Source organism: Aplidium turbinatum, chromosome 2, assembly GCF_918807975.1.
Source record: "Aplidium turbinatum chromosome 2, kaAplTurb1.1, whole genome shotgun sequence".
Classification (NCBI taxonomy): Eukaryota; Metazoa; Chordata; class Ascidiacea; order Aplousobranchia; family Polyclinidae; genus Aplidium; species Aplidium turbinatum.
Window position 1 is genome coordinate 22334774 of NC_137473.1, and position 24184 is coordinate 22358957.

The following is a 24184-nucleotide window of genomic DNA, read 5'->3' on the forward strand; positions in this document are numbered from 1 at the left end:
ATAACTGCGAATTTCCTGCTGTTGAATCCATGCTTAAAATACAATCATCACAAAATAGAACTCTCTGCCAAATTCGTTGGAAACTATGAAAAGATTTGATTTGCTTTCTTAAGTGGTTTGGTGTTTCATATGCGTGCGGATCTATTTTCGCATTTGATTTTATACAATCAAGAACACGGAATTATCTCAGCTCAGATATGAGTGCTGCATGTGTGAAAATAAAAACTACGCAACACCAGCAAAGGATATCAAGGCTTTCAGAGAAGATGCAGCAGTAAGTTTTACATTAATACTAACATGCAATTAAATGTATACCCACTTTTATCGAAGATTAAGGTCTTTTCTGTGACACATGCATTAAAAAAGATTCGCCATCCATCTTTAAATTTTCGGCAAGGAGTAACCACTAACCAAGAGTAAAAAGATTGACAACCACAGCACAAGGCAATCTCGTAAAACCACAATGGCACACAAAATCTAAACAACCACTCAATTCTGGAAACACGACAAATAATCTCTCCGTGTATCTTTCAGATTTACCAACCTCACTACTTATCAGTTGAGCTTTACGAACAAGCCACAAAATAGCTGCAATTGCATTGCAATACTAGATCACGAGTGTTCGATGTTTCCTTCGAGTCCTGGCAAAAATAACGCGTTTTAACGAAAAGAATACTTCAGCAACCTGACCTTCATCACTTCTTGTGCCACGATGCCTCCAAAAACAGCTTGCATAGGGCACACATCGGCCCGAGCCATGTACGACAACTGCCGCACGAGCCACTTGTCGAGAGGGTTCTGCTTGGTTGTCTTGGTGGAACTATCGTTGATTTCATCAGCAAGTTGTTCCATTAGATCAGCATCTTCCTGTATGTGCAACGTCAGCATCAAATGCCAGGTCTCAACATGATCGCCTTACGCCATTGCAAAATTTAATTAAACAACACTATCATCACGGCTGCTTACATTATTGCGGATGCGTGGAAGTTCCCCCTTGGTTGCGACAAACTTGTGCAAAGCTTGGAATGCGATATGAAGGTGGCCAGGTCTTTCAAACTTAGCAAAGTCAGTGACCATAAGTTCTGGTTCTTCCATAGCCAGACGAAGTGATTTCTACAAAGTAGAAGCTGGATAAACGCTTATAAACATGGTATTGAGTAATGCTGAACTGCTCAAAACTTCTATGACACAAGGAACCAGAATATCTACATTCGCCACTTATTGTTCATGGGCAAAAGTAAAATATTCAGTAAGTCCACAGCATCACACGCTATTACGTTATCTTGGTTACCTAAAGACCCTTTTCAATATATTTGATGCTATTTAAGAATCTATAGCAAGCGATTAAGCATGCTAAAAATGGGCATTTTGTTGAATTGTTTGAGTAAGAAAACTTGGGTGGTATGGATACTGGATAGGGGAACTAAGGTTGGGAAACAAAAAAAAAGATTGATTCTTGTTTGGGATGAGCAGACTCGTGATCTCTAGGTGTCTCCAAGAAAATTGTTGCAGTTAGTTTTAAAATATTCAATGCCAACTTACGCATTCGATCGTCGTTGGCATCTTGACTTGAGTTACACGTCCATCCCGCTCGTACGCTTTTAAGTTGGACACGTCACCTATGTTAAAAGTGTACGGACCCAACACAGTGATCTTCCGTGGTTCAGAGTTGTTCAATCCCTCCATACCCTGTCATATGATGTAAGGTAACATCAACCAACAAGCTCTCATTGTTATTGTTAAATCTGAAACGTACAACCTGCATTTTTTCTTTGTATTTTGCTTTCACCAACATTAGTTTTGTGTTTGATGTTTTACAATCCGTTATATTAGTGATAGTCCACCCCGATAGCTCAGTTGGTTAGCGCATGACTTCGTTAACGAAGTAGCTTCAAGATCAAGTGTCGCTGGTTCGACTCTCGGAGTATGCACTTGAGCAACGCATTCTAAGGATTGTTCTCCATTCAGCAGCACTAAATGTATAGAACAATTCCCCGGCAACAACACTTCAACAATCGAAAACTTCACTCCGTTAACCTTGGTAACCGAGCCTGCGTCAGAGATTCAAAGCCTATACAAGTATGCAAAACTGCCAGGACTAAGCTCTCAAAGATACTTTCCCAGTCTGAAGGTAAAGATTCAAACAGTCAATATTAATAAACATGTTCAAAAGAACCTGTTGATGCATTTTTGTAAGGTTTAACACTAGAAGGACGGGAGTTTTAGCATACCTACAAGGACGGAGTGCATCAACTGACGCAAAATTCCATAATGACGGAAATCCTACAAGTTTTATTTCGGAAGCTGGTCAGTTGCTTATTTAAACTGTTTTAGCATCATTGCATACACATTTTTTATTTGAAGCGAGAACGAAATATGCAGTTTAACAAGTGTGCATTCGAAAAAGTTCACATACGATAAGCACTATTTAAAAATACGAATTACTCTTTTTTGAAGCACGTCGCCCACACATGAGTATCTGGCAATACCGACAAGCATCAGTAGTACGAATTTTGCACTTGGAAATAAAGCACGCAACTCGTTGTTTGACAACGGGTGTAGCATTCGAATAGTTGGGCCGGGAATCTTCATCTGCCGTCGCTTTCTGGAAACCGTTGGAAATTGGGAGGTGCCCTGTCATATCTTCTGCCGTCTTTTCTATGTACTCATTGCAGCTCATGTTGCTCTGACAGATGTTGTTGCAGATAACCCAACTGTTGTTTAGTGCCATATCAACTACACATTAAAAGGCATGCACAAGCTAGCGTCTACTTTCTGCTTTCATGGAATAAAGCTTTATCATTTGATCTCTACCCACTTTTGTGGCATTGCAATAAAATATAATTTTTGCAAAGGCATTGAAAAGGCATAACATTTTTACAAGTGACGTCAAGGGGGGCACAGCCTAAAAAGTTTAAGAATTCCTGGTCTATAGCCTAATGATTTTAGGGTTTAGAGTAGACTATGAAGAAAAAAAAAGTAAAATGTGCTCATTACCTTAACTTCATCAAATCTAACGTAGTGTCCGGTTTCGAAGCCATGCCGAGAATCGTCCACACAGGAAACTATCCCCTCGCCATCCTCCTGCAACAAGGATGTAATGTTAAACCAGCATGCCTGCAGTGGTACTAACGACAACTGTTCGCATTCCATGCTATCACTTGAAAAATGAAAGTCAAAAAAGAAAGTCAAGTCAAATCTTGTGGAGCCAAGACTAACTTTTCCTACTTCATGTTTCTTTGTTATGTTCGTTTGATATAAAAACTGATGAAACAACAGACTATTCACTGTTCAGTTAAGTTTTTATTCAAGTAAAGCTTTGTTAAAGTCACTGTAGAACAGCGAGCATTGCGATTCGCTAAAGTCACTGTAGAACAGCGAGCATTGCGATTCGCTAAAGTCACTGTAGAACAGCGAGCATTGCGATTCGCTAACCATCATGACTTTTCCAAAAACGTGCTTTTTGATGATAGACACGTGTTTCGCCCATGGCTGGGCTATCAATATCGCACCAGTACTTCATGTCACAGAGCTCTCAATCGTTACTTTTCCCAGTCAATTGTATTCTTATTATTGTGAAAATATCACCAAACCAGCTGTCTGGAGATACATGTGTCTATCGCTCGACTGACGAGCAACACTTACTAGTTTGGTGTAAATTAGATACATCATCTCGAAAGGTTGCACTTACATTCACAGTGATGGCAGAAATCATGATGCTGAGTGGGGGTTCCCCGTTGTCATCATAAACAGTAAATCTATCTCCAAAGTCACAAAAAATCTGGCCAAACAGGCCCTTTGTGTCCGCTACAATAAAGCGCTTTCCGTTTTTGTGCGCAAAGTCACCAATTCGTAGTTGCTCCTCCAAGGTTTCATCACAAAGAACTATAACCTTATAAAAGAGAGCAAATATTTTGTGATTTTGAGAACATTTTTTATGATTGAAAAGTTTTTTTAAACAAAACAAAGCAAGTTAGTTCAGATAGCTGCCTTGTGGAATACAATTCAATCAAATAACTTTCTAGCTTTATCCAGTAGAATATAAATGGGCCTGAAGATTGCAATATGGCCATTGACCAACTATGTATTGTAGGCAACATCTAATCAACCGAATAGCACTGGTAGACACTAGACAGGATATTAAATTTTTAAGCTTTAGATTTATAAACCAATAGACAGTGCTATAATGTAATAATGTTTATCCAGTTTTACAGTATAATGGTGAATGATAGGCTGTGCAAATATGAAACAATACTTACAATCATAAAATGACATAGTATTTCAATAAGCAGTCTACCTCGTATTGTGAAAGATATTCGTCGGTCAGGCAGCCAGTGTATGAATCAACATGAACATAAGGATTTAGTTCGCTAACTTGCATGGCAGACACTTCGGCTCGATTCTTGCCCAAGCTGGCATTCGTCAAGAAGTACTGTAACAACATAACTGCAAACTTAATCCCATTGAATTTCATTGGGATCAAGTAAAACCATGTTGCCAAATGCTAAGGCTATTTTTGACTTTTAAATACAAGCTGAAGCAGAGCATAGAAAAGACAAATAGTTAATCTTTTTTTTCCCAACACAATTACGCATTTTACTTTAACAATGAAGACTGAAGTACAAAACGTGGTGGTGGTGTGGTGAATAGTTAATACATTTCTGATGATGAATTGATGATGTGGAATTGTTCCTGTTTTGTTGTGAATTGAAATGAAGTGCTGTTTAAATGTTGATGATATTCATTAACCACAGACTTACTTAATGATAAAATATCTCTCCCACAGTTGCGGTAGTGTGTGGAAGGAAGTGATTGCTTTACAAACCAATAGTGTAACGTTAATTTGACAATGAAGAACGTTGTTGTAACAAACTATAGTGGACCCAAAACACAATTTCACAGCTCCTGCTTTATCGTCGAGCAGATTATGTTAAGACCAGCGGGTATGCTTAAAGAATGATAATGCGAAAGTGGATTGGAGATAAGCTGAAAAATTGTCTGAGAGAAACAGTCAGTCATTCACAAAAAAAAGAAACATGACGTTTATTATAACCAACAGGGTGGTTAACTCTGTAATCAAAAACAGCTCTTGTTACATTTTCCATGCGCCCACTTTTTACACTCTGCATCACTATTTACCGCGTGTTGTACATGGATCCATTCGTTCTTAACTTTTAACTGTTTCTTCTGCTCCCCCTTTAGTATCACTTTTGTGTGGTTTTTCAAGATATATTTTGATACCCTTAATCTTGAATGCTTCCTTCTATCTCTTACAGTTGTTTCCGGTAGTGATTGAACGACCTCAGGCTCCGGCCACTTTTATCAACTCCAGCTCCGGGCCGGAGGTGATGGTTGCAGAATTAGGGTCCACGTCTTTTAGACGCAGACAGTTGGGCGCCGGTCAAATAGGCACGCACACAGTGTGACGTCAGGATATTTAGGTGCGGAGCACTGTGGCGGCCGGTTATTTAGGTGCTATTCCTAGTAAAGTGTGCAGATTGTATCAGCTTGGCAAGTAGGGCAGTGCTTTTCACACAAAATGTTGTATTGAACAGAAAAACATGTTGTTTTGTTAATGCGCGTGCATTATTTGTTGTTGGTCATGGCTTCAGTGAGTGAAGCTGCTTTATCTGGCAATGCTTTTCACACAAAATGTTATATTGAATAGAAAAATATGTCGTGGTTTCCGTGAGTGAAGCTGCTTAAACCGGCAATGCTTTTCACACAAAATGTCATATTGAACAGGAAAATATATTGTTTTTAATGCGCTTGTTCAGCATTTATATGTTGTTAGTCCAGGTTTGCGTCGGCGAAAGCTTTATCAATAAATTTATTCAAGTTTCCGAACATGACGAGTTCACTTTTAGTTAAGTCAAAAAATAACTACAGCAAATATCAGTAAAAATATACCGTAGCCTATATTCAAGCTGGTGGTAGACTTGAGTGAAGAGTACCTTAGTTTTCCGTCAAAACCCAGACTAGGTTTAATAACGAGCAAAGTCGCACCATTATGCTTGCAACTTGTAGCCAGGGTTCATGTGCCCTATAGACAGAGATGGGCGTGATCTTGATCTTGAAGATCACTTTCATTTTGGTGATCTTAAAAGTCAATAAGATCAAGAATCAAGATCACTTTGGAATTTAAGTTGACTTACTATAATATATTAGAGATATTCTTTTGAACTGGTACTGTACAAAGTAGCCTAATTAGTGGCAACTACTCTGTAGCGCACCCAGCATGGGGCTAAAGGGGCTCAAGCCCCCCAAACCCGCCACCAAAAATGACGTTTTTGATGTTCCACATTTATTCCTTTTGCTTACAGGTTAGATACGAATAAGACACAACAATACAACAGAGCCGAGCATTATAACAATATATTTTACATATTTACAAATACTTTTAAAAGTCGAACGTTTTCGGTTTAACTTAAGCCCTCATCAAGAATTTAAAAATATTTATAAAAATGCAATAAATTTCAACTTCTTGAAGGTAAAATTACATTAGGAAAAGGCAACTACATAAATAACTACAAAAAAATTTGCACTACAGAGAACGTGATACATCAAGTAAGTGTTGAGGAGAATGGACGCACCTCCAGCAAATAATTGTTTGTTTAAATTTGGGTTGCAGCGTTTGATTAACAGTAGACCTACTTCCTAAATTTTGGTGTCAAATTGGGATTTGCCTTTGCATAAAATTTTAAATGAGTAAGCAGAGAATTTTCAATCGGTGCAAAAAGAACACTCCATGATATGGTCTTTGATGGCACTTTTCTTTAACACCCTAAAGTTCAGATGCTCCGTACTCTCGTGGTCAAATGTCTGGTGGACATACCGATGTACAGACAACCATTTGCGCCTACCCCTGTCAGAGCTGGATGGTCTGAAAGCCCTTGATGAAGATATAACTGTATAGCAGCTCAAGTTATGCGCAGGCATCCATAAGGGTCGACTATACAGTACACGACCAAAGTAGTCCAAAAATAACCCTCAGCCTTGAGGTTGCAAACTTACGATCCTACTCAAACTACAGCAACAATTGATGATAGCAACAGTCATTAACTTTCTACAATTTTTAGGACAGTGTTCGAGTAGTTAAAAACAAAAGTTTGCAATACCAATTAGCCTACCTAACCAGGTTGCTTGCAAGTAAAATTTGTTTTTCTTGCACCCTCATTGATAAAGAACTGCATTTTTTCAAGTGCGCACCCCAAAAAGTGGTCTTGAAAGTGATCTTGATCTTCAAGATCACGTATTCTTGGTGATCTTGATCTTGCCCATCTCTGCCTTGTCTCACACGTACTCGCAAGAATTGCCCTAATTTCCCTACTTGCCAAGTTGGTGCAATCCGCAGACTTCACTAGGAATAGCACCTAAATGAACGGGCGCCACAGTGCTCCGCACCTAAATATCCTGACGCCACAGTGTGCACTCCTATTTCACTGGCGCCCAACTGTCTGCGCCTAAAAGACTTGCTCCCATGAATTATAATGTGAATATATATGACGATACGTGTCGTATACTTTTGATGAAAAGAAACCAATGTGAAATGCTCAATAAATTAAAATAAATGTTCAAAATTTCAGTGAAATATACTTTAATAGTTAAAAGGGTCTAAAACACGTTGGCCATGAGGGCTTTTGGTGCCGGCCGTGATGCATTTTTAAACTTTGAAATAATTAACAATGACAGTACGGCACATATTTTTTCTATACATTTAGAAAGATTAAAGGTACTATTAAATTTCTCAAAAAATCTGAAAATGCCCATCAAACTTCACACGACTTTTTAGCATTACTGTCACGCTATTTTATTGCTTTCGAGAAACTCATATTGTCACTCCACAATCGCATTGCCAATTCACTTATTTTGTCATTATTGCAAGAGTAACCTCGATATTTGTTGAAGTCAGTTCTTTGGGGGTTTACGGTAGCTTTTTGCACGCTTTTGAAAGTTGATTGCTAGATTTTTACTCTCCAGGTCTGTCGTTTCATATTTGGATCGGAGTGTCTAGGGAGCTGACTTTGTTCATCCCCCATCCTATGGAGATGCCTCAACGTGGTGTAGAGGTGAACCCAGGCTGAAAACTAGGCTCATTCCTAGCAACTGCTGGGGCTAATAGACACACTTAAAAGTCCCTAACGGCAATCTCTTTTTGGCGGAAGAGGGCAATGTCTGAACTCTGAAGGGTAGGCATCATGTAAGGCGGGCCTCAATGAACAGAGCACCCGGCAGCCCGTTGCAACCGGTTCCCCTGAATCTGCACGTTTCGATCTTATTGGACCGCAGTGGACATGGAGCTGGCCAAGAGTGTGTGCGTAGCCCTCGCGTAGTCACGACCACCTTAAACAACCACACACGCGAATGGCCTTTGTCTCAATTTGGACCAGGACCGAACACAGCCCAATGGCCATGATATTACGAGTACCGGGGGCAGGCTTGGTAAAGCTGGAAGCTTCCAGCCCGGTCTCACACATTGGCGGCGAATCTATGATGATCGTCTCCCAATTTTCAACAAGTCAACCATGCTATATCTATCCGCACAAAAATCATGGTCTTCCGGGCAGTCGTTCTATCTACCCTACCCTTTTCTATGCTTGTGAAACCTGGACATTATACCGCCGTGACATCAAACGTCTTGAAATTTCCAGCAGAGGAAACTGAGGCAAATGCTAGGTACTCGTTGGGAAGATTGTCTTACCAACGATGCAATCCTTAATCGCGCTAGGTTGCCCAGTTTAGAAGCCACCATATTGCAACACCGCCGGGCACCTTCGCTGGACAGGGCATGTCATACGAATGGACCCAACGAGGCTTACGTTTTTTGCCTTTGTACCAGAGGTGTACAGGAGCATGAGTTTTGGAGTATTTACCCAGGCAACAAAATCCGTCAATTTTACAATACATTGATTCTATGTCAGCAGACGTTGAAACAATATAAAATTGCTGTCTGGGTAAGAGCCAAAGTCTCAGTTTTCAGCCGGATTTGGAGTCTGAAATTTTTTCGCAAAAACGGGAGGCGGAGTTTGATTTTTTGTTACTAGCAAGCCTAGATACTTAACTTGCAAATGAGTCCAGGTGCAAAACGATCAAACTAGCAAAACCAACTTTTGGAATAAACTGAAAAGTAAATTTGAGATTGATCGTTTTGACTTTTGTGGCTGAACCATGTTAGTTTATTTTGAGAGATATTGAACCTAATTTTGAGAGATATTGATCATTTTGCCGCAAAAAAAGGCTGCTACATAAAACTTTTGATGTCAACACAGCGGGAGATGGCAAAATTTAAAAATTACAAATAATGGAGTTTGATCGTTATGCACCTGGACTCTTCAAATATTTACACCTTACTTGGCGCAGTTGTTATTTTTGTGAAGGTAGGCTACTTCAATGATTTTATTTTCCAAGCAGTAATTTCTTTAATTTAAAAAACATGCTTTTCGTTTTATTACAGTATCTAGGGAAGGATTAAGTGTTATATACATAGAAGGCACGAGTTATAAGTATATTATACGTGAAAAACCTAGATTGTGGTTTATGTTTGCGTTTGAAGTCGGATTGGAGGTTGGAGTCAATGTTTCCAAAAATATTTGGAGAACGATTTGGAGTCACTGACTTCGGAGTCGGAATGGAGCAGGAGTCCAGAAAATTAACTCCGTACACCTCTGCTTCGTTCAACATTTTTCCATCTCTTTTTTTTACTACTTTTTCTTGCGATCTAACGTTCTTGGTGTGTTTACACTACTTTTTTTATTGCGTTTTAACTGTGTTACTTTGTTTTTTAATTTTTTATTGTGTTGGCCTATCGTGGCCCTCAGGTTCATTTACAAGTATTCATTTGGCCTTCAGAGCGATTTGAGTTTGAGACCCTTGCTCTAATACAATACTGGATGTTGTTTTGACTGCAATGCCACCAATCATAAAAAAATGGCTGCTAAACGCATCTATATTTGGTTTGTTTGGAATCTTAAATAATATTATTTAAAAAAATTTAAATAATATTATTTAAAAAATATATATATAATATTAACAAAAAACAGACACATCTTGGGGCCAGATATATCTCCCTCTATCTCAAACTTGAGGTGGCACTGCCCCCCTGCTCTCACTTAATCGACACCTATGTATGGTAGCATACAGATTACAGATCGCATCATTTGGGTTAAAGTTACTATAACCGCATCATAAACTCATATAATGTTATGTTATAATGTTAATGTTAACTCATAATAATAATGTTAACTCATATAATGTTAATGTTATAATGTTAAACGATTTCCAGGTGTTAACAGGGTAACTCCTCAGAGCAGTCACACTGACGTTAAATTGAGAAAACAACTAAGCTACAGGTCATTTTTGTGATATCCAGACTGGTGTCCGGTGGTTGAAAATTTACAAAAAGTGGACACCATGACAACAAATGACAATACACTAACTAACTACGGTAACAAGTAAGCAAGCTAAGCAACAATACAAGATCCATTAAAGGCAAGAGCAAACAATGCACGAAAGTAAAAAAAACACAAACTTGTGAGCTGAGGTCGGTAAGTGCTGCTTTCTTGGTGTCATGCAGTGTGACAGCTTTCACCCCTCCTAGAACAACATTTTTTGCGACCTCGATTCCAAGACCTCCTAGACCACTTATCAAGATCGTTGACGAGCCCATCCTTTTCATCGCTTCATGACCAAGCACGTACCTATATTGAAAGCAGAGAGGATCTGGACTAGGATACATCATTTCCCTCCTTTTGGAAATTCAACTAGTGCCATTGAGAAATAGTGACATTCCCAGTCAGATTCTACTAAAAAAGATATGGGAGCCACCGGACCACCCACCCACCCCCCAACCACCACCTCTTCACCTCCGTAAATTTGGTTTAAAAGTAAAATCGCTATAGCTTAAAAAACTAGATAACCACATAGTGTTTGGTACTAAATTTATTGTAATTACTATATTTAATTAGAATATGCAAAAAGATAACAATGTTTTAAATTTTTTTTTACATTTTGCACAGACAAAAGGTGTAAGAAAAGCTACAGAACGCAGAGACCAATAACAAAATGATATTTTGCGATATATACCAAAACAATAAACGAAAATAACTGCTAACTGCATTAAAACCTAATGTGTAAAAAATTTCGTACCTTGGGGATATTAAATTTACTTTTTTCACTAACCGAAGAGTATTTTATATTTTTTCTGTATATATATATATATATATAAAAAACAATGAAAACTATTAATACTACAAAAAGTGCTCAATGCCAAGCAAAAAGGCAAAGCAGAGCGAATTAAATCAAATGTAGTTATTACTATCTGAAGCCTTTACAAATTGTTTCACCTAACGGATCATCAGAAGGTCTGCAAAAAACATGTAAACAGTAAAGAATCGATAATTCTGAAAAGATATTAAATATTACAACTGTAAATTAATCTGCCAAAAAAAACTCTAAACCTGTACTTCCTGAGAAGATATTAAATATTACAGCTGTAATTTAATCTGCAAAAAAAACCTCTAAACCTGCATTCCTGAAAAGATATTAAATATTATAACCGTAATCCAATCTGCAGAAAAAAAACTCCAGAATTACTAAGGACAGCCTTCATCCGCCACGATAAAGTATCAATCAATTTGTCCCAATGGAAACCAAGCAACAATGATGGCAACATCTATGACATCACAAAGAAGCAAAATGCTTGTTATGATCGGCTCAACCTGTAGTAATCTGCACAGAATGAATAAAAATTGTTTTTAAACCTGTAAAAATTAAATGAGATTTATAACCTGTAAAAATCAAATGAAATTTAATTTTTTCAAAATTATAACCTGTAAAAATCCCAAGGAATTGTGATGATGTAACCTGTAGTGTCCTGAACAAATGAAATAAAATCCGTTTATAAATCTGTAAAAATTAAATGAGATTTATAGCCTGTAAAAATCAAATGAAATTTTAAAAAACCTGTGAAAATCAAAAGGAATTTATTTTATTTTATTTTGAAGTACTTGAGTTTAAATTTGTTTCTATGACGACATGTTTCTATGTTTCTATGTCGTCATATATATATTTTATGTCATATATATGTCATATCTATCGTCATATCTATGTTTCTATGTCGTCATATGTTTCTATGTCGTCATATACGACTATGTTTCTATGTCGTCATAGAAACAAATTTAAACTCAAGTACTTCAAAATAAAATAAATTCCTTTTGATTTTCACAGGTTTTTTAAAATTTCATTTGATTTTTACAGGCTATAAATCTCATTTAATTTTTACAGATTTATAAACGGATTTTATTTCATTTGTTCAGGACACTACAGGTTACATCATCACAATTCCTTGGGATTTTTACAGGTTATAATTTTGAAAAAATTAAATTTCATTTGATTTTTACAGGTTATAAATCTCATTTAATTTTTACAGGTTTAAAAACAATTTTTATTCATTCTGTGCAGATTACTACAGGTTGAGCCGATCATAACAAGCATTTTGCTTCTTTGTGATGTCATAGATGTTGCCATCATTGTTGCTTGGTTTCCATTGGGACAAATTGATTGATACTTTATCGTGGCGGATGAAGGCTGTCCTTAGTAATTCTGGAGTTTTTTTTCTGCAGATTGGATTACGGTTATAATATTTAATATCTTTTCAGGAATGCAGGTTTAGAGGTTTTTTTTGCAGATTAAATTACAGCTGTAATATTTAATATCTTCTCAGGAAGTACAGGTTTAGAGTTTTTTTTGGCAGATTAATTTACAGTTGTAATATTTAATATCTTTTCAGAATTATCGATTCTTTACTGTTTACATGTTTTTTGCAGACCTTCTGATGATCCGTTAGGTGAAACAATTTGTAAAGGCTTCAGATAGTAATAACTACATTTGATTTATATATATATATATATCGTTTTTTGATGATTGACAGCTACACTGCTAGAGTATAGTGATGATTTTAATTTTTTTTTTATCTATTTGTAGTTTAGTTTTGTTTCTATATTTGTTTTTATTATATGATATGTTTGCATTCCTTGGTGGTGCAGAGTCTTGCAGAAATTGCTTTCAATCGTTTTTCATCGCATCCCACCTTTAATCGATTTTGCTCTTTCACCTGCTTTCCATGTTCTTTTTGGACGTCCCTGTTTCCTTTAATCATCCACATACAAATCTTAAAATTTTCTGAAAAAATGGCAGAAACGTTAATCGTGACTCTTTTCTAAATGCTGTTCTTTCTTACATTTCCCATAAAAAAGGTAAAACTTGCCAATCTTGTTACATCTTGCATGTACTCCAGTTTTTCCACTCCTTGCATTGCATTGAATTCCGCATCACTAGGGCCGTTGAAAGGATAATCTGGGCCTGGTACCAATGAGATATTTGGACCGTAACTCAAGAATGCACGCACCACCCAAAGAATACGCAACTACACGCTAGTTTCTTCAGGTACCCGAGTCCCTAAATCCATCCCAGGTACAAAAGTACTCTCTGGACTCTCCTGACAACGCTACTGTGTATCATTATTTCACCATGTGTTGTTTATGGATCCACTTTGTTGTTGCACATCAACAACTTTTTTCCGCTCTTCTTACTATCGCTTTTAAATGTTTTTTCAAGATTTGCTCTCAAACCCCTTAATCTCGAATCCTTCCATTACTTGTGCTTTTTTTCAGTCTGTCCATGCTATTGCTATACTTGTCAAGACAAGATCAATAAATCATCTGCATATAAAATTTCACTCAATATGCCGTCCCTTACTATTCCAGTCACAACATCAGCAACGATATGAGAGGCCATGGTACTCACTTGAAGTATTTTGATTCTACTTCTAATCTGGGTTTTTTTGCTGAGACTTTTCGGCCATTTGTCCAAAATGACTTGAAAAAATTTGGTCACTTTTTATTTAATTTGGTCATTTTTTCTGATGAAAATATTTCCTTTGAAGTAGCTGATAAGCTGATACAAAGTACAAACCAAAATTTGCACTTCCTGACTAGCTACAACAGTAAGTTTTGCTGAGAAACGTTGTTTTTTCGGACATTTTGACCGAATTGACTACGGTATATATTTTTTCGGACATTTTGACCGAATTGATTACGGTATATATTTTTTCGGACATTTTGACCGAATTGACTATATTTTTTTTCGGACATCACTTTTCTTAAACTCTGTAAAAAAAAACCTCTCTACAATCTACATCCACAAAAGAAACATATTTCATAAAACATATCAATAGAAAATAAAAATCCTTGAATCATTGCTGTCTGTGAAGTATGTAGAAAAATTTTGAAATATTGTTTTCTTTGCATATATATTAAGTACAAAGTTACAAAAAAATTAGTACCAAACATGGTTATCTTGTTTAGTTTTTAAGTTATTATCTTACTATTTAACTAAATTTAGGGGAATGAGGAAGTGGTGGTTGGAGAGATGCAATGACTCCCATATCTTTTTCAGTTGAATATGACCTGGAATGGTCATCATTTCTCAATGACACAAGTTGAATTTCCAAAATGAGGAGGAAATGATGCACTCTAATCTGGACGTATAATTGCATTTTCAAAACTTTTTTAAGTATGATACTTTTATTTGTAAAGTGGTGCTGTGGTGAGTTAACAAATTGGCGACACATGAATAAAAACAATTTAACGGTACCTTATCTATTCGAGTAAAAGTCGCACCCCTAACTCAGGCCTGTTAGAATGGTACACAGCAATAGAAATTATTCGTGTATAAACATTAAACAAAGAGATCTATGTGATTCGTTTTTTTGTGCTTATTTTTTTCTCTGATGTTGATGCTCTGAAGCAATCACTCCTGCAGGAATAGGCCAAAATACCCCTCACTGCCTCAGTCAAAAACTTTCAACAAAGAATTGAGAGAGTCATCCCAGTGAAGGGTGGTCTGTCACATTGAAAATAAATAAGAAATTTATTCCTAGTATTGCAAGCTGTCATTGTGATACGTTTTTTATGAAATTTTATTTATTTTCTATAATAAATCGTTTATAAGTTGGTCCAAGGAGTTCCTGTTCCCCCTGTAGGTAACTTAAGCTTACACCTAATCATTGCATTCTCAGTTTACATAAAAACAATGCTTTATAGTGTGTCAACTGTCAAAGGTTATTTTATTCTTATTGAATACCTAACACTATTAAATTACAAGTTCCGGTATTGGACCACTAAGAGTCCTTTTGCAAAACATTGAAGCTGCACTTTAACATAAAATTCAATTGGACCATTGCAATCGGATACCTGTTTTAAATTAAAAACATATTATTGTATTTCTGCTCAAGTAAGTGATTTTGGACCAGAGACCTTAAATACAAAATATGAGTGTTTGCACGAAAATGTAATTGAAAAAATATGTAGTCGGTTTTCTTTAAGAAGGTTACAGCCCAAAGAGTAAAGTTTGAGAAAGATAATTTTTCGAGCGTAGAGCATCAAATCTTTCGTAATGAACATTGTCATTGTATTCACTCCACTGGGTTCACTAACTACTACCGGTATTCATTATTCAAGTGAACAAAATGACAGCCACAAGATGCTTACAACTGTCTGGAGTACAATCCTTCATCAATTACTGCTGGCTGCCCATTGGAGTCGCCGTTTTGCACACTTCTCTGTAATATAAAAGTTAAAATTAATACTTGAATAGTTCCATCATAATTCAATTAATATATCACAAGAACAATAAATACTACAAAAAGTGCTCAATGCCAAGCAAAAAAGTCAAGGAGAGCAAATTACACCAAATATGGTTATTATGTACCGTATATACTTTCTAAAACCTCTACACTACAGCCTGTTTCACCCTAAAATGGGAGTTTCATGAACTAATGAAGGCCTACGTTGTTGATGACAAAGAATTATATGAACAGGGTTACCATACCGTCCTTATTTTTAAGATTTGTCCTTATTTTGAAGGGCCAGGTCTTAGAAAACTTAAATGTCCTTATTTCTAAGAAATGTCCTTATTTTCGACTTGTGTCCTTATTTTGTCTTATTTTCAACAATTACAAGACTTCGAACGTTTTCCTCTGGTATCCAGTGTTGCATAATATTCTAAAATTAGTCTAATTAGTTTCCTCTAGTCATCAGATTCTTCAACACCAAAGTTGGAGTGCGAGTGCGTCTTCTTGACCTGTGATCGATGCCAGGCGAGATCTCGGCACAGGTCACAAACTTTATTCTCTCCTCTATTCAAGAGAATAGCCTAGACGTGAAACAGCTGTCATCCTTTTGTGTCGATAATGCACCAGTGAATTTTGGAGGATTACAGCATAGTGGAAAAAACAACGTCTTCTCTCGTCTCAAAGAGAAAACATTGTACCTGATCCCAGTCGGCTGCCCTGCTCATATTTTGCATAATGCAGCAGAGAAGAGATCAGAGCGCCTCACACTTGACATAGAAACAATCGTACTGAAGATTGGTAGCCACTTCAAAAGCCAAACTGGTAGAACGATGAGGCTCAAGCATTTCTGTGAGGAGCTTGATAGCAACTACTCGACTCTACTAACACACACTTGATGCTGTACTTGAGCGAATGATCGATCTCTGGGAACCACACAAAGCGCATTTTCTTTCCCTGAAACATCCACCAAGAATATTGGAGGATTTCTTTAAATCAAAAGAGTCACTGATCATTGTATCATTCCTCCACAGCGCTTTATTGCTCTTCAATAAACCACTGTTACTCCTGCAAAAGTCAACTGCATTGTTTCCAGAACTGGCAGAGATAATGGAATTTTTCAAGATCAAAATATTGCAACCCCAGTGTTCAGGTTTTTTCGGAGCAACAACAGACCAACTACTAAGAACAGCCGATGAAGAGCATGCTAAAGTTCTCAAAGCGAGCTTCTAAGAGTTCTACACCATTACTTTGGAATATATCAACAAGTGGTATCGATTTGAGAAGCATCCAACGCACATCAACTGGACCCTGCTGAAAGATCAAGCAATCGAGTACGAGGAAGTCAAGGGGTTGGCGAAGCAAGTTGATCTACTAATGGCAATGAAAGATGAGCTGTTCGATGAGGTCTCTGCTGTTAACGCTCTGCTCAAGAAGATTCCAGATGATGTGTTCAGCAAGGATGAACCTGAGGTCAAGTGGATGAAGATTTTTACCGGTGTAACGGTCCAGGAGTTACTGCAGTCTGAAAGTTACCGTAACTTCTGGACAGCGTATACGCGGTCTGAAAGTTACTGCCAGTCCAGAAGTTACTAAAACAGGGTTGTCAGATTTGACACTTAATTGAAGCAGATTTGTATAAATGATTTCAACATTGGAAACATGTTGAACTTGAAGACTTATCCACCGTTGCATCCTAACATGGTTTACCGCAGAAACGTAATTGGGAATGAAGCGAAAATAAGATGAAAGTTTAAAGATGAATTTTGTACCAAAAATTGTTGCTGTATTGGTATGAAATTTTAATTTGTAACCTAACAATTTACGTAGGCTATCATTTTAACCTGATTTGTTTGTATTATTCGATTTGAAGTTGTGCCTTACGTGCGTTGGCAAATAAATTTGCATGGGGAGGTGATTGACTAGATGACCACTTAGCCTATAGGCCTAGTCTTTTGCTGTCATCCTGATTGTGCTATGACGCAACCTACGATTCACAATGTAGTGTTATGGCGCTGTTGAAACAAATAATTTAATTGATCATCGCTCCAAACATTTCAAAGTTTGAATCGTGGCTATACGTGAATCGGTGGCATTTAATAAGCTACAGGCCTTAATGCATCGCGCAAAGTTTGCATTTGAAGGCTGACTTGTTAGGCGCTGGTCTTGAGTTGTAGTTGACGAACATAGTGTTTGACTATATTTTATGTATTTCATGAAAGTTAAAACCAAAGTTTTCTAGTGAATGAAGCACTGAGCCTATTTTTGGTCTGGTTTGTAGTTTTGATGAAATATAAAGTAACTTAGGCTACATGTAGGCCAACCGGTCGTCAAAACGCCATCAACCTTCAGACTTCAGTGAGTAGGCTAGGCTATCATAGTCTCACACGCGGGGAAGGTTTTAACTTATATATACGAAAGTGTTGAACACTTTGAGATTCCAATGAATTTCCGTTGAACTCCCATCGAAAACACATGGCGCGAAACTTAAAGTCAAGAATAATGGTTTCGTAGTGAGAATATTTATCCTTGGGATTCATCTCAGTGGCGTAGCCAGGAAAAAATTTTGGGGGGGGGCCAAATATTTGATGAATTGAAAAAAACGACAAAGTGTTTGATTTGAGCCATCGCCACCTGATGTGCAGTGGCGTATCCTGGTGGGTTGAGCAAGGGAAGCAATAAAGCTGATGGGGGGTAGAGCGTGCCGAAGGCACGCGTATACTAAAGGGCATGGGCGCCGATCCCTATAGGACAGCGGGGACATGTCCCCACCATCTTTTTACATGTCCCCACCATCTTTTTACATGTCCCCGCCATTTTTTTACATTATTTTTATAACGTAAAAGGGAAAATATTACCCAAATGTCACAGTTTTAAAATCTATTGAAAGGAGAGGACAACATTTTTATTTTATGCGAGGAAACCCCGACCGTAGTAGAAATGTTTTATTATGCGGGGAAAGTTTCCCTCCTCAACTTCAAACACCAGAGACGAAATATCGGTCAGAGTATTTTGCAGTCATTGACGGCGGCAAGAAAAATCTTACTGACTATTTCAATTCGACCGATCTCGAGCACTACAAAATTCTGGAAGAATCACTCTTTAGTGGAAAGCTACAATTACATGTGGGCGGTAGACGATTATCCTGAGTTCTCTGACACAGAGTCCCTTGCACAAGAACTATGCCTCTTTCGAAAGCAAGACAACTGAAAGTCGTTGGAAGATTTTTGAATGACATTCAAGAAGATGCCATCTCATATCACCAGCCAGCTCGTGTTCAGGTGAACGTTCATTTTTAATTTTGCGACATGTCAAAACTTGGTTACGATCTACCATGACACAGGAACGGCGAAATCATGGAATGATCTGCCATGTGCACACCAAAGTTGGAATTCGATCGACCTCCATGACCTTTCCAAGGACTTCGTTTTTAATTTGCCGGAGACTTGTTGCCGAGTGTTTGGACGTCTGCTGTCAAATAGAGACTGTGGTCCAATGCTGACAACTAAAATATATATACATCGCATTTTGCTTGTACCTACCGTAGGCAGGCCCGGATTTAGGGGGGCTGCAGGTGTCCCGAGCCCCAGACTTTTGAGTTTTGGCCCCCTACATGGACAAAATGTGATTTTGTGTTTGTTTTTTTTTCTTTCAGCCTGTGAAGTTTCTGCACAATGCTGTGCAGTGTAGTGCTGGAATAATGATACTGTAGACATAGAGGTGGCTTTTCGCGCCGTAGGCGCAAACAAATTTTTGCACGGGGGCCCCCCAATCTAAAAGTGCCCCGGGCCCCCCATCAGCTAAATCCAGCCCTGACTGTAGGCCTAGGCTATTTGTTTGTTTGTTTGAAACAGATCCCCGATTTTTCTAGCTGGTTTTGCTCGTCGCCCCTTCCTACCTTTTCGAGTAAATGTCCCCACCAATTTTAGAGAGCGATCGGCGCCCATGCTAAAGGGGTCCGGGGGCATGCTCCCCCGGAAAAATTTTGCAAAATTACACTCAAATAATGGATTATAACACTTTCTGGAAACACTTTTAAGGTAATATTTGTATGAAATTTATTAGCAGATAAACAGCTATTAACTTATTAAAGGTAGCTCTTACACACGAACAGGCAAAAACTGCGGCTAAAATTAGAGAACACCAAAAACTCAGCTACACAAAAACTCAATAACTACACAAAAACCCAACAGAGTAAGCCATTCTGAAATTGCTTCTACAAATTCGTTAAAAGAAACGTAAATCGCGTGAATTTTGCGCGATTTACGATTTGCAAAATTTATTGGAGCCTTTCTGTGTGTCTAAAACAAGTCTTTGGGGGTGTTAATAGCCAGATCCAGTGGCGTAGCCAAGGGGGGGGGGGGGTTTGGAGGTTACAACCCCCCCCTTTGGCACGCGTGTGACGTCACGATATTGAGAATGATGCTTTCAGTCTAAAAAAAATTGCCTAATTTTAAACAAAATTGCATTGAAAAAGCGAGTTTTGCCAATACCAAACATTCAAACATCTCAGCCAGGAATTAGCAACAAGAAAACACAGAGACTTAGCTTTATTTCCGAATAATGCCGAAGAAAACATGATCTTATCCTTTTGCTATGCTACCGGACAGCACCATTTTACAGGAATATTCGTACCTACATTTTTGTTGAAAATGCTCTCAGAATGCACCAAATTCAAAGTAATTTTTCAAATTTTTCTGGGGGAGGCCCCCCAGACCCCCCGCCGCTGGGTGGCTAAATCCCCCCTTTTAAAATTCCTGGCTACGCTACTGGCCAGATCTCTTGGAAAAACGTTATAAGTTTCTACAAATTTTATTATATTCTTAACAAAGGGCTCAACTTCGGAATCTAAACTTTGAATATTTGGGGGGGCTATGGCCCCTTTCGCCCCCCTGGCTACGCCTATGATTCATCTTTCGCATACTTGCAGAGGGTTAAATCTACTGACTAAGTAAACTTTAAACTTTTTTTCAAAATTTCTAGTCCATTTACAAGTTTTCCCAAACGAATTTCGAAAAAGCACACCCACTTACAATAGCAGTAACTTTTGGACTGCTTGTGCGGCGTTGCAGTCTGGAAGTTCCAGTCAGTCCAAAAGTTACCAGGGGTGCCCGACGTTTTCGCAATCGATAGAAAAGCGAAAATAGTTTTAACTAAGTGTAATGAATTCATTGCTCTCAAACTAATGCAAACTTTTCAGTTAACATTACAAAATACTTATAATCATTAATCTGACCTTTTGAGAGGTTAAAAATTTAATTATTTTTCAAGACAAAATTAAATAAAATTTAAATTAAGTATTTGGCAACCCTTGTAACTTTCGGCCTGCAGTAACTCTTGGACTGCTACACCGGAAACAACTCTTTTCTGCTGCTCTACATGCTGGTTAGCATCATTTTCTCTCTTCCGGTCAGCAATGCGTTTGTGGAAAGAGTGTTTTCTCTTGTTTCGGCGCAGTGGACCAAGGAAAGGAACAGACTTAGTGAAATGACAGTCAAATCCCAGCTACAAGTAAAGATAAACCTAGACCTGAGCTGCCGTGAGATCCATGAAGCAATTTCTAATAACAAGGAGTTGCTGGAACAGATTGTTTCTAGCAAAAAGTTTGGAATGCGATATGCCACGGCTCATATAAATACAAAGTATGCCCAAAAACGTTTTTTAAATGCTAATCTAATTTTTCGGTTGTCCTTATTTTTGGGTCTATGTCGATGGTAACCCTGTATATGAAGCCTTTCCTGTCACAAATGGCATGAAACAAGGCTGTGTCTTGGCACCCACTCTGTTTAGGATTCTGATGTTTTCAGCTATGTTAACAGATGCTTTCAGAGATGAAACTGCAACATCATCAATCATCATCTACAAGGCTGCAATTTTTGTCTTTTTCGGCAGAAGTGCCGCTCGACACACGTCGTCACTAATCGACAAACGCCGTGCCTTACAGAAAAAACAAAAAAAGAAGAAAAAAAACTGAGAAAGGATGTCAAGTCAGGTCAAGGAACAATCGGGGGGAGCATCATGTGATGCAATCATAAGAATGCTGACTTAGGTAAATTTTCTTGTGCTAGGTACTACAAGGCAAGGTCTAAAAGCAACGCTTCACGTGAGAAATTCCCAGGGCGTCCACACCGCCATTTTGAACACTGCTGGAAAATGCTTTGTTTGAAGTTTTAACGCCTAGCATCAAACATTTCGCCACACAAGTTTTGTGCTATTCGACACAACGGGTATCTTTTTCGGGTTTCTTTTTCTTTTTTGGGCCACACGTTAGAAGTTCAATCATAGCATTTTCCCACAGTGTTCAAAATGTTCTGGAAGAGAACTCCTTGCCATAAAAATAGCAGCCTTTTCCATCTGTACTTCTGAACATCTGATCGGAAACTAGGAGAGCAAGTCTTTTAGGCGCAGACAGTTAAGCGCCGATCAAATAGGCGTGCACACTGTGGCGTCAGGATATTTAGGTGCGGAGCACTGTGGCGCCCGTTCATTTTGGTGCTATTCCTAGTAAAGTCTGCAAATTGTATCAGCTCAGCTTTGGCAAAATCTGGTCGGAGTTTTGACGGAAAACTAAGTCACTCTTTATTCAAACCTACCACCCGCTTGAATGGGTCTGCTACTATTCGATGAGTCCGATTCGGTGAGTTCCTAACCTCTAACCACAAACCCCTAACCCTAAAACGGCAATGATAATTAGGCTACGGTACCGGATAATTTAAAAAAAAAATTGAAAAAATCCCCTGTTAAGGGATCGGACTCACCGAATCGGACTCACCGAAACGGGCCATTTCGCGCTTGAATATAGGCTACGGTATATTTTTTACTAATGTTTAGTGTAGTTATTATTTGACTTAACTAAAAGTGAACTCAGTCATGTGCGGAAACTTGAATAATTTATTGATAAAGCTTTCGCCGACGCAAACCTGGACTAACAACAAATAATTGCCGATCCCACGCATTAAAAAAACAATAGCCTATATTTTTCTGTTTGATATATATAACATTTTGTGTGAAAAGCATTGCCTGATAAAACAGCTTCACTCACTGAAGCCATGACTAACAACAAATAAATGCACAGGCATTAGCTAAACAACATATTTTTCTGTTCAATATAACATTTTGTGTAAAAAGCATTGCCCTACCTGCCAAGCTGATACAATCTGCAAACTTTACAAGGAATAGCACCTAAATGAACGGGCGCCACAATGCTCCGCACCTAAATATCCTGATGCCACAGTGTGCGTGCCTATTTGACCGGCGCTTAACTGTCTGCGCCTAAAAGACTTGCTCCCCTAGTTTCCGACCAGATGTTCAGAAGTACAGATGGAAAAGGCTGCTATTTTTATGAAAAGGAGTTCTCTTCCAGAACATTTTGAACACTGTGGGAAAATGCTTTGATTGAACTTCTAACGGCTGGCATCAAACATTTGGTAGCTTGCATATTTCGCTCCTAACTGTGTTTGCGTGCGGTGCGTGCACAACCATTGATGTACTTAGCAAAACTGTGAAGCTAAAGAGATGCCAAAAGAAAAAAATCCCGCAGTTGGTTACACTAGCGGGATAAGGGCTTTTTTCCTAAGGGCTTAAGAGCTTTTTTCTTTTGCAATCCTCAGTTTTGGGTTTACAACAGTTCTCTTTCTGGAGCAAAACAAATATTATAACATACACGTCCGGAGGGTACACACCTTAGCGCTTGATACTCCTTTGCTATCACTCAACACGCGTGCGATTAAAAACTTAAGTGACTCTGATGTACATCCACACAACTTGTGCAGTAATTCGTTTCCAAACACTTATAAATCTGACTCGTGTGATGTCATATTACTATTCGACAAACAAACACAGAATTTTTGGTCGTTTGACAAGGAAGAACAAAATCGCAGCCTGATCATCCATTTTGCTTCAAAGAAGCCTGGTCTTTATCCCGAAACATCAAGGATTCAAGGTTGACCAACGGTATTCCATTTCCAATTCATTCATGACAGATAAAACGGGAGCAAGTCTTTTAGGCGCTGGTCTAATAGGCACGCACACTGTGGCGTCTGGATATTTAGGTGCGGAGCACTGCGGCGCCCGGTCATTTAAGTGCTATTCCTAGTAAAGTCTGTAGATTGTATCAGCTTGGCAGCTTGCCAGAAAATTATATCATGGCTTCTGTGAGTGAAGCTGCTTAAACCAGCAATGCTTTTCACACAAAATGTTATATATATCAAACAGAAAAATATATTGTTGTTTTATTGATTTATTATTGTTTTATTTGTTGTTAGTCCAAGTTTGCGTTGGTGAAAGCTTTATCAATAAATTATTCAAGCTTCCGAACATTATTGAGTTCATTTTTAGTTAACTCTTTCGCGACCACGGACGTATATACATGCCTTGGGATTTTTGCCATGATGACCAAGGAAGTATCCCTACGTCCAAGATTAAAAGGTAGCTTATTTCAAGCAAAAAAAAAATGTAAATGATGGCAGATCCATAGTCTTTTCCTGTCCTTTTTTGGCTAATTAAAAAAAAAATATTTTGGCGGTGCAGTTATCAGAGGAGGACTCCTTAAAGATG

The 24184-nt window shown here is 38.1% G+C and overlaps 1 protein-coding gene across 2 annotated transcripts in view; it reads right to left on the reverse strand.

Moving 5' to 3' along the window:
• LOC145765594 (ubiquitin-like modifier-activating enzyme 1) overlaps window positions 1-24184 on the reverse strand; it is a 73611-nt gene that overhangs the window by 29118 nt on the left and 20309 nt on the right. For both annotated transcript variants that reach the window (XM_082577430.1, XM_082577429.1), the window contains exons 2-9: window positions 15549-15619; window positions 10529-10697; window positions 4298-4432; window positions 3692-3892; window positions 2998-3084; window positions 1543-1689; window positions 967-1113; window positions 691-867 (exon numbers count right to left, since the gene is read on the reverse strand). In XM_082577430.1, the coding sequence (XP_082433556.1) occupies window positions 691-867; window positions 967-1113; window positions 1543-1689; window positions 2998-3084; window positions 3692-3892; window positions 4298-4432; window positions 10529-10697; window positions 15549-15619 (1134 nt within the window). The remainder of the gene's footprint in view (window positions 1-690; window positions 868-966; window positions 1114-1542; window positions 1690-2997; window positions 3085-3691; window positions 3893-4297; window positions 4433-10528; window positions 10698-15548; window positions 15620-24184) is intronic.